Source organism: Miscanthus floridulus, chromosome 17 (assembly GCF_019320115.1).
Source record: "Miscanthus floridulus cultivar M001 chromosome 17, ASM1932011v1, whole genome shotgun sequence".
NCBI lineage: Eukaryota > Viridiplantae > Streptophyta > Magnoliopsida > Poales > Poaceae > Miscanthus > Miscanthus floridulus.
Window position 1 is genome coordinate 26,237,258 of NC_089596.1, and position 12,788 is coordinate 26,250,045.

General features: G+C 48.3%; 1 protein-coding gene across 2 annotated transcripts; it reads right to left on the bottom strand.

Annotated features, from left to right (window-relative positions):
* Nucleotides 1-963: 963 nt before the first annotated feature.
* On the bottom strand, nt 964-11,863 carry LOC136518501 (disease resistance protein PIK6-NP-like). 2 transcript variants are annotated; one of them, XM_066512161.1, is made up of 11 exons: nt 11,690-11,863; nt 10,744-11,613; nt 8,307-10,350; nt 4,787-4,912; nt 4,475-4,585; nt 4,205-4,387; nt 3,922-4,046; nt 3,309-3,405; nt 1,594-1,779; nt 1,226-1,398; nt 964-1,135 (listed from the first exon to the last, which is right to left on the bottom strand). In XM_066512161.1, the coding sequence occupies exons 2-11, from the start codon at nt 11,586-11,588 to the stop codon at nt 1,120-1,122; spliced, it is 3,906 nt and encodes a 1,301-aa protein (XP_066368258.1). In that variant the 5' UTR covers nt 11,589-11,613; nt 11,690-11,863; the 3' UTR covers nt 964-1,119. The 2 variants fall into 2 exon arrangements, with proteins under 2 accessions (XP_066368258.1, XP_066368259.1); XM_066512162.1 differs by lacking the exons at nt 964-1,135; nt 1,226-1,398; nt 3,922-4,046; nt 4,205-4,387 and having other exon boundaries at nt 1,717-3,404; nt 10,744-11,600.
* Nucleotides 11,864-12,788: the final 925 nt, after the last annotated feature.

Genomic DNA, 12,788 nt, shown 5'->3' on the forward strand with positions numbered 1-12,788 from the left:
TCTGGACAAACTCCAAATGTTTAGGACACTCATTTGTCTCCAACCTGAGGTATAAATCAGGTCGAAACTCATGGGTTTTTTCGTGGTCCTAAGCTTCAATAGGTTTAGGGTCTTTTGGTTAGCGGTGGTCATGGAGGTCCTAAGCATCAATAGGTTTAGGTTGAATCTAATGAATTTGATGTTAGCTTGAAGATATACCATCTAATTATTTAAAGATAAACAAGATCATCGTTACAAATTATGAAAATTGATAACTACTCAGGAATGATGATAGTGCGTTTAGAGGACTAAATAACAAAAAATATTTTGCCATTCTCATTTCCCTCTATTTTTTCTTTACCTGAATGCTTTTCTCATAATTAGTTTAGTAAGTCACGATGTGCAAACTAACTCACATATATATGTTCTATATACTATATTATCCAAGGACAATTTTCTCCACTTAACGAGTTTTTACAATGCATGTCGAAATCTCACATTATTCACCAAACGAGATTATTCACCAAACGAGAGTATTGCAATTGCAATTCAACCTAAGCCAACTTGACTGGAGAATTGGGTAGGCTGATACTCAGCATTGTCCCCGAGGTCTTTGTATATAATACAATAAGATAAGAAAATACATTGCTCATTATCCAATTATGTTTTTTGAATAAAGAAGAAGAGAGATGGGGAGGGAAATGTCTCACCCACTAGCAACGTGCATATTTATTACAAATAAGGAAGTCCTCAATGACTTGAAAACACTAGTCTCAGATATATAGATCTCAGGGAGATCTAACGATGGATGGTGTACACATAACTGGATGGGTGCATAAAAAATCAGTTCCATTTGACTGAATATGTGTCTAGAGGCCAAGCAAAATATTTAACTCAATCTATCATCGTAGGCCAAGCAAGCATCTCCATGTCAACTCATCGGCTGATCAGACACTCGGTTGGCTGTCACCACAGCTGCTGCTGACATTACTAGGTGGACGTTCTGAGGAGGTGTCGCTCCCCACTTGTCCGTTGTCTGTATCCAACGGCTCCAGCACATAAACTGCACCATCGCTCATGCCCACTGCAATCTGGTTAGGCTTCCAAGGACGTGTTGCGATGACCGTGGGATAGACAGTTTCACCAACGCTGGAAACTAGAGAGGCAACGAAAACAAGACGTTTGTTACCAGAATTGAAAGTACCACTCAAACAAAAAAACAGAAACTTCTTGAAACTCCACATACCTGGATATTGAAGATGGTACGTAGGCAGAGGGTGCTATCCAGCACTGTAGCGTAAGAGATTCTGCCTCGAATATTCCAATTGCACCATCACGAAATCCAGCATAGACCAACAAACAACCAAGTGAGTATACCGCACTTGAAATTGGAGCAGGGAGTGCATCTCTTGGGTACCACTGCATTATCAAGTTATGGAAGGTCAAATATCAATGTGTAATGTGCTTATTACAATGCATCGATACGATTAGGAGCATTCGACAAGCATGATGTAAATCATGTAATATGTTAGTACTCCAACTCAATAGACAAGACAACATATGATTACTAAGAGATGCAAATATATTGTTATGAAAATGTTGTGAATGACTTACCGAGCACAAGCATTCCAATTGCCAATCATAGATCGCCAACTGACTCTCATGAACTACTAAAAGATGCGTTGCATCATAGTGAAACTGCACCATTGTATCACCAACTAAAGCACCGGAACCATTAGATGGATGTTTGATGTATCTTGATTTCTTCTTCTCCCAACCATCAATGCTCCAAACACATAGCTGCAAATTTCATTTCATTGCAAAAAACAAGAAAAGAATGATTCGGAAAGAAACAATACTGTATTTTTAGATATTATACCTTTTAGAAAGTGGAGTGTATTTATAGATCTTTATATATTTTAGAAAATGGACTAATGGATGGTATGAAATGCGACTAACATAATGTCGGGGGAGCATACCCCGGTTACCCCACAACGCAGCTTACGCCGGAGGAAAGCGCACTTCGGGTGGCCCAGTAGGCCACGACCCATCATCCGCGTAGCGCCTCGACCACTCGCTCCCCCCGACCACGCAGTCGGGTCGGGATACGAGGCACGACCTCGACCACCCCGAGCCTCGGCTAACCGTCAATGGATAAGACCGGGGGAGGTTGGCGCATTCAATGCGCCTGTCGCAACGAGACGTGCACGCACCGCACACCCACTCAGACCAAAAGGACGACGACCACCCAACGGATCATGGGGCCTTAGGATGCATCGACCACCCTTCGGACCACAGGGTCTTGGAGTGAGCCATCACCCCTCGGACCGCTCCCCCCACCAATTCAAAAGGCCACTCCGTGCCCAGGCGATGTCAGGATATGGCATAGGACCGCTCAAACACGACTCGACAGGCAGGTGTACGTCCACGCTCGCCACAGAGCATGGGTCTCACATCCAGGGACTTGACTCCTCGAAATCGGATAAAACAAGTTGACCCCCGACCACCTACGTGTGGTCGGGGACGACGCCTCGCCGCCCCCTTCATGATCAGGAGGGCGACCGGTCAGCAGAGGACGGCAGGCATAGACTCAAACTAGCGCACAACGCCCACCGGGGAAGTAGGCGCAAGGACGAAGGCCACGACTCGCACTATTGCGCCCACATCCCATAGGACTACAAGAGGACAGCCACGACCCGCACTGTGCCGCTATGGTGCACCATACCTCGACGTGGAGAACAGGAACCCGTGACGACATCCGAGCATGCAACATAAGCTGGGACAAGACGCAGAGGGCCCACGGACCAGGCTCGCCAACCGCCGCCCTCCCCTCGGGCTCTCGACCACTCGAGTCAGGGGAACCCTTTTCTTTCAATTGTCACTCGGCCCCCGAAAGCATATAAGGGGAACCGGGCCTTCATTCTAGCGAACGGAAAAAAGGAAACACTCTCTCTAGGCTCTGAAGGGATCTCTCTCTCTCTCTCTCTCTCTCTCTCTCTCTCTCTCTCTTCTCTCTCTCTCTCTCGTCCTCTCCCTTCTAAACCCACACTTACAAGCACCCCCATTGTAAGCCAACTGAGCACTTGAACCGAGAAACACGAACTCGAACCCCTCTGAGACTGGACGTAGAGCTCCGGCTTGAACCAGTATAATCTCCCCATGTCTTGAGTGCTACCATCGATTCCTAGAGCTGCGCGGCACTAAATTTATTGGTCGGTTCACAAAACACCGATACATAACATTTGACTGTATTTAATTCAGCATCCCTTAAATTTATAAGCAAAAACAAAATCGCTAGTCCTAATTTTGATATATATTAGAATTCACACCTGAGCATCAGCACCTGAAGATACAAGCACCTCCATTGATTGCGAAAATGCTAGTCCAGTTATCTTTTTGTGATGACCCGTGAGCACAGTTGTAACCTGTGCAATTCGATTAAGATAAGTTGATATTTTGGCACGTTGATGTTAAATATAAACTAAACGGTAATTAGTACACTAAGCATAATATTTCACATAGGAAGAATCCATTATCATTAAAAATTCTCAGATTTTTAAATGTTGAGCTAACAACATATGTATGGGTTATGATGGTTTTTTGGGTCATATACCACAAGGTACTTACTACTCTTCATATTGTTGACGGGAGCTACCACAAAGTTGCTATGTAATATGTATACCTTGTGGTAGTATCTGCTCAAAGTGCGCAAAAGGTACATAATTTGTTATGTCAAAAAGAACATATATAAAACAACATCTACAATCTTATGATATCCTAATACATAAGTAAAATATGAGGGGATATATAGTCTAAAACGAGAGCATATTATTTTACAATGGGTACACTAATGCATTTCCAGTGAGAACTATATATAATAAGTTTTGCCAATCCTATGAGATTCATGCAAACAGGGGATGACATATTCATGTTCAATACTCATCTGTACGGACACTGTAGATTTGAACTGAAGAGTCCTCCCTTCCAATAGCTATGATGTTATTGTCTGGCGGGTAGAATGCAAGGAAAGTTGCAGCCGGTGGAGGTGCCATGAAAGTAGTCATGACCTATATATGAGAGATTGCACAAGATCAGTGAAGCCAAAGAAAGGCCATGGTGCAACTACGAAATAAAAATTATTTTACGGAAGTTGTCATGCATGATTTGTAAGAAATCAATCATGGAATTAACTACTTATTGTTATAGACAACTGAAGAAGACATACCTTGAATGTCATCATGTTGAACAATGAGACTTTGCCACCAGAAGCAGAAATTAGATAGCTGTCATTTTTGGATAGTGCAGTGCAGGCTGTTGCTTCTTTAGGGTCATTGCCATCAATGGTGTCGTTTGTCATTGGAATGCCATTTTGTGGTTGCCATAGTACAGGTGGAACAGATTTGGACGACTAACGAAAAGTAATGATGGATGGTTTTTTAAAAACAACCAAACAGAACTACAGTGTTGAAATCTTAAGCTAGTGGTCCTATCTAACCTTGCCACGTGGATTCTTGTCCCTGTGCTCCCATTTCCACAGCTTATGAACAGCATTGGAGCTGAGAGCCAAAAGTGCCACCCCACTATGTGTGTACAACAAGCGCATAACCTACGAAGAAAACAAATAAAACACAATGCTTATCAGAATTATATACTGTTCTGAATATGAATATAACAGTCTTAAATTCTATCGAATTGTTCGGTGTGTGCTATGTCATGAAAATCATAAGCACACGAACAGATACTGATGTGTGATATTCCTTTCATTAATTTAAATGGAAGATGTACATGCAAACATTGCTGAACATACTTTGCTTGAAGATGCGGTCGGATCTGGCATACGCAGTATTTGAATATGTCCTGAGCCAACGATGTCGTCCGCCAACTTCCAAGCCTTGGTTACTAACTCAGGGGCTTTGCTCATTTCCATACATGCCTACCATTTGTTCGATATGGTTAGCAAATAAATACAAATATATTGAATTGCGAGGAAAAGAAAAAAAAGCACGTGCACACTCGACTGCCACTCATGAATTCCCTGTCATCATCATAGAAACACAACATACACATTCCAACCAAAACAAAGATACAAGCTTTCTTTCAAAAAACAAAGACAATATTCCCTTTTCGAGGATGAGTCGGCTCCCCTAGGGTTGGCGACCCCTGGCGGCCGCGACCCACCCCCCGCCGCCACTGCCGCCGGCTGCCATCCCGGCACCGGCGGCCCCCTCCCCCGCCTGTCCCCCCCCCTCCCCTACTCCCTCCTCGAGCCCCACAAGTCCAGCCAGTGACGCAGGCCCACGCCCCCAACCCGCCGCTGCCGCCGCCAGTGGTCCCCTCCCCTCCCCTTCCGACGAATCCGGCCCCACCAGGCGGATTTGCTGCTAGTCGCGGGCGTGGCCGCCGTCTCCGCCCGCGGGGCCCGTGCTGCCGCCGCAATGGATGGCTTCCCCACCTCCCTGCATCCGCGCACCCCTCCTCTCCTTTCCTGTGCGCGGGCGCGCGTGAGCACGCGGCACGACCACCGACGCCGCCCGTGTCGGGCCCCTCCCCCGGCGTCCCACTGCACGGCCAACCCCAACCTCGTCGCGCCTACGCCCCGTCATCGCCACCGTGGGCCGCCTCCCCGGTGATGGCGGGCGCCTCCGATGGGAGCCTCCTTGGTCATCGCCACCAATGCAGGAGCCAACGACGCCGCACCCTCCCACCGCAGCCACCTCCGGCGCTGGAGCGCCTCTGTGAACTCCCTCCCCGTCCACGCCACCGACGGCGCCGGGCCTCTGCGCCACGGCCACCACCTCCATATGTAGCTCCATTGAGCCCGACCCGCGGGATCCGGCTCTAGAGCACCTCCACAGATTCCCTCTGCGTCCCCGCCGCCGCCGACGCCAGGCTCCACGCTCTCATCGGCCGCGGCTCCGTTCTACCCATCTTCGGGAGGGCACACGAAGCGCCGTCGATGGGCTGATGACGGTGGCGACGAGTCCGACGACCACCACCCCACAACCTACCTGGAGGCCGCTCGTCGCCTTGCGAAGCCAGCCGCAGCGTCCCCCGCGCACGCCTAGACTCGTTCAGTCATGGTTCTAGGGCATGGCGGAGCGAACGCTAGACAGGGACTTGTGCGATGGCCGAGGAAGCGCAGCCGGCCGTGTCCCCAGCTAGTGCATGGCTTGCCTGCTCAGCCAGTGGATGGTCGGGTCCCTGACCGCCAATGCCTCGGCGCCCGCAGACGGGTCTCTACCCCCAACGCCGACGGGTGGCGGGAGATCCTACCCCGACAGGAAGTGGGACCTGCGGCTGCCTTAGCTGAGCCTCGCCGCGGATCGGCTCGGAAGATCCCAGCATAGCTCCGCGACAGATGTTTCAACTACCTCTCGTACTCGCACCGAGTAGCGACCTGCCGATTGCCACACCGTTGCCTACGCTGCCACAGATTCCGCAACCTTGTGAGGGACTGCAAGCGATCCAAGTCGGCGCCGAAGGGTGGTGGCCTGCCTCGCCGCTCAGCTCGTGTCAACAACACACCGGCCTCCCAGCACGCACCCCTCGGCAGTCCACCGACCTCGGATGGGACCGCGCAGGGAGTCGTGGGGGTGTGCCGATAGCAACCGTCGATGCCAGAAACGACACCAGCGGCGCAGGGGTGTCTCGGCGACGGACATCAGCATGGGCGCACCTGCCGACTACGCCACTGCTTCGACTGCCGCACGCGGCTTCCTCGAGCCAGATCCGCTCGTGGAGGCGCTGTGCGAGGGCATAGGGCCTCCCGTTTGGCTCGTCTCGATCGACCCGATGCTGGACGAGCTTGCCGCCTCGCTCGTCGCGAGCCGACCAGCGGTCACACTAGCACGTGGGTGCCTGCATGCTGCGGCAACCGTCTCTCAGGAGGTTCAAGCTTCGGTGGTGGACACCAGTTCTCTGGCGACGGGTCCCCAGTGCACGACGGACCTGCCTACGTCCTCGCCTGTGCAGGGCATGCCTCCACAGATGGAGCAGCCCGTTGTCGTGGGTGCTATGACACTAGGGAACGACAGTGGGGTCCTGCACACCTGGGTTCGAGCCGGCCAAGCACATGGCGGGTACTTCTACGTCGACGCTGGACGACCATTCGTACGGCCAAGCCACACCGACCCTTCTACGCCGACGAAGGATGGCCATCCGGATATCCAAGCCACACCCAACCCTAGCGATGCGATGCCCACGACGCGCAAGGCCGCTCGGCATCTCGCACGGTTTATCAAGGAGGTGTAGCTCTAGCGAAGGTCGCCTTTAATCGCCACTCCACCAAGGCAGAAGGCGGCAACCAAAAGGCCCCTGCCAATCAGGAGTAGACGGATTGCCGCTCAGTCGCTGGCGCACATACCGACCTCCAAGCGGGGCGAGGTACTCCTCATGCAGAGGATGGGCATCGTGCCGTCGGCAGCTACAGTTCATCTGTGTCCAAGGGAACATACGACGGCATATTCGCAGGGAACTTGACGCCGAGCCAAGTGGCGGCTCTAGACGAACTATTCCCAGCGACCAACAACAGGACTGGTAGAAGAACGTTCTCTCGGATGGCGGAGTTGGGTCGTGCAACCAGCAGCGGAGACATCCAGCTCCTTAGGTCGCTAAGGTGCTCTTAGTTCGGTTGTTTACCATTTATGTAATATCGAGGTTTGTAACTGTCGGCTAGGAAGGTCCAGTCATAGCTGTAAGACCACCTAGCGCGCTCATCAGAAGCGTGTCATTTGTACGGTTAAACTCTTATTATTAATTACAATGATACGCAAATCTTTTGCGTATTCGGAAAAAAAAACTGAGTGCTTTTCCTTGCATTTCTAATTACGTTCCTTCAGTAGTTAGACACCACAATTCATAATGTTATGAATGAATCTGCCTTGAGCCACGCAAACACGGCCAACCGGTTGGCAGACTATGGCATTTGTGAGACAACACGGCCAACTTGGTGACATGCATGCATGGCCACTGCAATCCTAAGTGTTTGGATCGGAATCTGAGCTAGGCAGCAGATCCAGCCGCTGGTGTTCAGAATCTGAGCCAAAAGCAAACAGGCCCTACATGCATGCAAGCGAGAACAAGGCAATCCGGATATTTTTATGTTAACTATCACGGCCCACCCACCCTTACTTAACACGGAGCAACCATTTATTTAGATAATCTATGTTGCCCGGAATAGTGTGTAGGAGAACCCGATTGAACCCCGTAGGTACTGTATGTATGAGATAGAAAGACAGGATATATAGGAAGTAATAGTAAATCAAAGCCAGTAGCATTTGAATTTTGAAAGCAAGTTCAAATGTGCATGCATGATCAGTTCATCATACCTCTTGGTACCATGAGATCATATATTCTTCCCCTACCCTGTTGGTTAGAAGGGTGGGATGTTTTGGATGGACTGCGGCCGCGTGCTCCAACGCAGCCTCCGCTTCCTTCACATCCCTAATAATGGCACCTTCACACTTCACGTGGGCTTTGACTCGCTGGAGCGAACATGTTCCGAGGTTCTGGAAGCCAAGCAGCTTGTCAAAACGAAGATGCAGGTTCTCGTCTTTTAGGGACCGCACATGGACAACAAACTGAAGGGATTCAAGACTTGGCATGATAGTATTATTAGATGGTACCCTGCTGCTGTTGCACTCGCTGCCGCGCAGATCAAACCAGATAGATGGACCGAGTATCTTTAAGAATCTCAACTTGCGAAAGTAGACAACACCTTTATCTGTACGAATCTTTATGCTAACTACTGACTTGGTGTCACCGGAAGTCAGTACGAGGCAACTGAGCTCTGGCAACTTGGCAAGGGTCTCCATGTCCTGGTCTTTCACAACTACCACTTGCACATCCAGATAGGAGAGGTTTGGAGCAAGCGACGAGTTAATCCACGCCGGCAGTCCAGAGAACACGAAGAAGTCCACATCCAGGAAACGGAGATGCCGACAGGAGAGCGATCCTGCCTCGCTCACCCTGTCCTTACCTCGAGAATAGTTTACAATTTGAAGTTCCTGGATATTGTGCAGATGGCCCAGGGACTCCAGCAAAGCACTCTCGATGCTCTCACTCCAAACATTAATTTTAATCTCGAGCACCCTCAGTTCCTTCAGCAGGCCCAGCTCCTCCACAAACTGCATTATTATAGCATCTTCACCTCCACACGTTATACGTAGCTCTTGCAGTGACGTGAGCTTACCGATCAAACCTGCCGGCGCTCTTGTTACCCATCGATCAGCTCGTAGGCAAACAAGTTGCGTCAGAAGTCCCACCTCCTCCGGCAGCTCCTTTATCCTGCTGTTCCCTAAATCCAGTGTTTGCAGAAACCTCAGATATCTTACCTCCCTAGGCAGCTCATAGATATTGGCACTATCTAGTCTGAGGTACCTCAAGTAAAGTAAACTCCCAAGATGATTCCACGACACATCTTTGATGCAGTCTTTGTTGAAAACAGAACATCCTACCATTTCTACTACACGTAAAGATGGGAGGCGTGGGCATAATGCACAAAAATCACACTCACTGGCAAAAATGGATCTCACTTTCTCCACAGCGATGTTAGCCAGCTGGCCAACGTTGTGCTCTTCAACACACTGTAGGGCTAACCTGCGAGAAATGCTCCCCTGAAGTTTCTGTCGCTCACCACCATTCAATACAGTGACAAAATTTTCTTCACTCGATAATTGATGTATCAAATCAAGAACCATATCATGAACTGAGCATGCATCAACGTACCCTTCATATTGTGTCTCCTGTGCCTGGATCATGTTTCTATTTATCAATTCATTAAAGTACCTCTCCCCAAGCTCAAATAATCCTACCCCTGCTGCTGCTGCTGCTTGTTCCTCAGAGATGAAACCTTCAGCGATCCACATCCATATCAATCTATTTTTCCGTATGATACGATCTTCCGGAAATACGCTTAGATACAACAAGCAAGCCTTTAGATGTGAAGGCAGATCATAGTAGCTAAAAGACAATATCCTTCTGGTATTATCTACGTCATCATTGCCTTTATGCCCAAAACCAATTGAGTTGTAGACCTCAGACCAGTCCTCTCCTGGTTTACTGGCCAACAAACTGGCTATTGTAATGATAGCAAGTGGCACGCCGCCACATTTCTTCAAAATCTTTTCACATTCGTCAGCCAAAGGACTATCGAAGTACTTCCCTTCACCATCAACTATTCTTGCATACAGTAACTTTTTCGAGTTATCATGAGAAAGCGGCTGTATTTTATAAGCTTGACCAGCATATGTGGCAACTTCATAAATACGAGTAGTGATCACAAGTCTACTTCCGCAATTAATTTCTTGCAGAGCACATATGATTAATTTCCATGACTCCTTGTCCCATATATCATCAATGACAATGAAACACCTACACATTTACATGACAGCGTAATTGCCTTCATGAGTTGGTAATTAAAATGAGAAAGCATATAAAGAACAGAGCAGTTGGCATTATCGACCATAAAAAAGAACAGGTGGTTGTAGATTTGTATTTCATACAACTAGTTATGCTTACTGCTGAAAATACAAATTTACTTCTTTATGACTCTTTTAAATCAATTGTGTATGGATCCAAGATTACTGTAGTAATTTATAGACTTGAAGTGGAACATGCTAGCTCCTTCCAGCCTTAATGTAATATATAAAATAAATAAGATATAAGGAAAGAATTGTACGGCTACGTACTTACTGAAATATAATTAAGTCTCTATATATGCATGTATGCAGTGACCAGCATTGTGTTGAGTGATTAAACTCGTACCTCTTTTCCTGGACGAATTCCTTGAGTTCGTCCATGAGTTGCTTTTCATCCAACATGGTCATATTCAAATTCATGAACTTCTCCTTATCAAGGCCAACAAGAATGTCTCTAAGGACTTTCTTGATGTCAGGGTTTCGACCCACTGGAATAAAAGCCCCCCACTTGAACCGCGGTTTAAGCTGGTCATAGACAGCTTTTGCAAGAGTAGTCTTGCCCAGTCCTCCAAATCCAACAACAGAGACTATCTTCATCTTCTTAGGACCAGACGCATCACCGCCGTCATCCCCTAGGGACAGCATATCTATGAGCTCATCCTTTGGTCCCTCAATGCCAACAAGCTCTGTTGGACTCTTGTACAGATTCAAGATGCGAGGGTCGATGGTCGTTGCTGGCTTGGTGACAACGCTGTCGGGTGTTTTGTACCGGTCACGCCTTGCTGCCAACTCCGCAAGCTTTTTGTAGATTTCTTGGATCTGGCTAGAGATGTTGCGGCGAGCCTTGATCTTCTTGAACAGGCTGCTCACCTTTTTCCTGAGGCGGCGGAGCTTGTGTGTCTCAGTAGCAGGCTTAGGGGCATCGACGTGCACCAGAAATGCGTCGATGATGTCCTCCATGTCGTAGGACGCCTCCCTGACATCACGCGCCCAGAGCCTGACCGGCGCGTTGAGCTGGTGCTGGTCCGGTGGCATGTCGCTGATCTCGCGGAGGACGGCGTGCGCAGCCTCGAGCTCCCGTGAGAGAATCTGGACCTTCTTCTTCACGCCCTTCTGCAGGCCGTACTCCTCCTTGAGCAGCTCGCACAGCTTGGGGAGCAGGCTCCCCATCGCCCTCACCGCCAGCTCCATGCTTGGTGGCTCCTGCACGCAGCAGCTTGCATTAAAAAGACTAGTAGTAAGCGGGGCTGATTTTTGTGTTGAAATTGAAAGCAAGGTAAAGGTGGGCTCACCTAGATTCACCGCCTGTTCTTGGTCTGAGCCCTGTAGCTGTAGCAGGAGAAAGCCAGACTGGTCGAGGAAGCCGCGCAGCGGCTGGATCTTCGGTTCACGCCCCTTGCAATGGTGGCTCCAAATGAAAAGAGAAATGTATACCAGAGACAGAGAGAGAGAGCAGAGACAGACAACTTTTCCAGTTGAAAGCAGCTGTGTTGGCTGATTTGTTGTGTACTGTGGCCGTAAAAAATACGGCAGGCAGAGATTGGAGCAAGCTGAAAAGTCCGCGGGCCAAGACAATTAAAAATAGTAACCAGAGAGAGAGAGAGCAGGCAGACAACTTTTCCAGTCGACGACAAGAGAGCCAAGACAATTAAAAATAGTAACCAGAGACAGAGACAGAGAGAGAGCAGGCGGACAACTTTTCCAGTTGACGACAAGAGAAAAGGTGAGCTTTTCATTTTTCAATTGCTTGATTAACGTGTGTGTGTCACGCAGAGCTAGGAAGTTACACACGAGAGAGAAAAAGAAAAACAACTCTGCTTCCTCTGTGATGTGTCGGTAGTAATTTAGATGCAAACCAGCTCGCATGCTTGATGAATGATGGCCGAAAACGCTGTGGTGGCCAAATGCTTTGGGGCAAACACTGTCTCCCGGAATTAGAACAATGTTGGCGATGGTGTGTTAACTAGTTGTCTTTTGGCAAGAAGTACCATGTTTGGGGGAGTGGCTGCAGTTTGCTGGGCCATATGGAAATCTGATAACAAAGCTTGCTTTGGAAAAAAAGAGAGAAATTTTACGATGGTTGGAAAAAAAACATGAGTCATTCATTGGACGAGATAGAACGATGCAAAAGTAGAAGGTACCAATATGAAAGTATCTAGAGGTACTAAATAAGTGGGGATAGTTACAAAATTAGGTAGGGCAAGTACCAAAATATGCGGCGCTAGATTTATTTTTTATTTTATTTATTTTTTCAGGTTATGAGTAAGTTGGTAATTTTAGCATGTTAGGGGGTGTTTAGTTACCCTAAACTTCTGAATTTGGCACTATGCAAAAAGAAGATTAACTGTCCTATCAAACTTGCGGTACATGCATGGAGTACTAAATGTTGAC

What these genes read in the sequence shown, in the direction of transcription:
- LOC136518501 (XM_066512161.1), bottom strand. Translation starts at nt 11,588, where the DNA reads ATGGAGCTGGCGGTGAGGGCGATGGGGAGCCTGCTCCCCAAGCTGTGC. An exon ending in ATCTACAGTGTCCGTACAGA is followed by an intron (nt 3,406 to 3,921) that starts TGAGTATTGAAC and finishes TCGAATTGCACA; the next exon opens with GGTTACAACTGTGCTCACGG. An exon ending in CTTCAGGTGCTGATGCTCAG is followed by an intron (nt 1,780 to 3,308) that starts GTGTGAATTCTA and finishes TGAAATTTGCAG; the next exon opens with CTATGTGTTTGGAGCATTGA.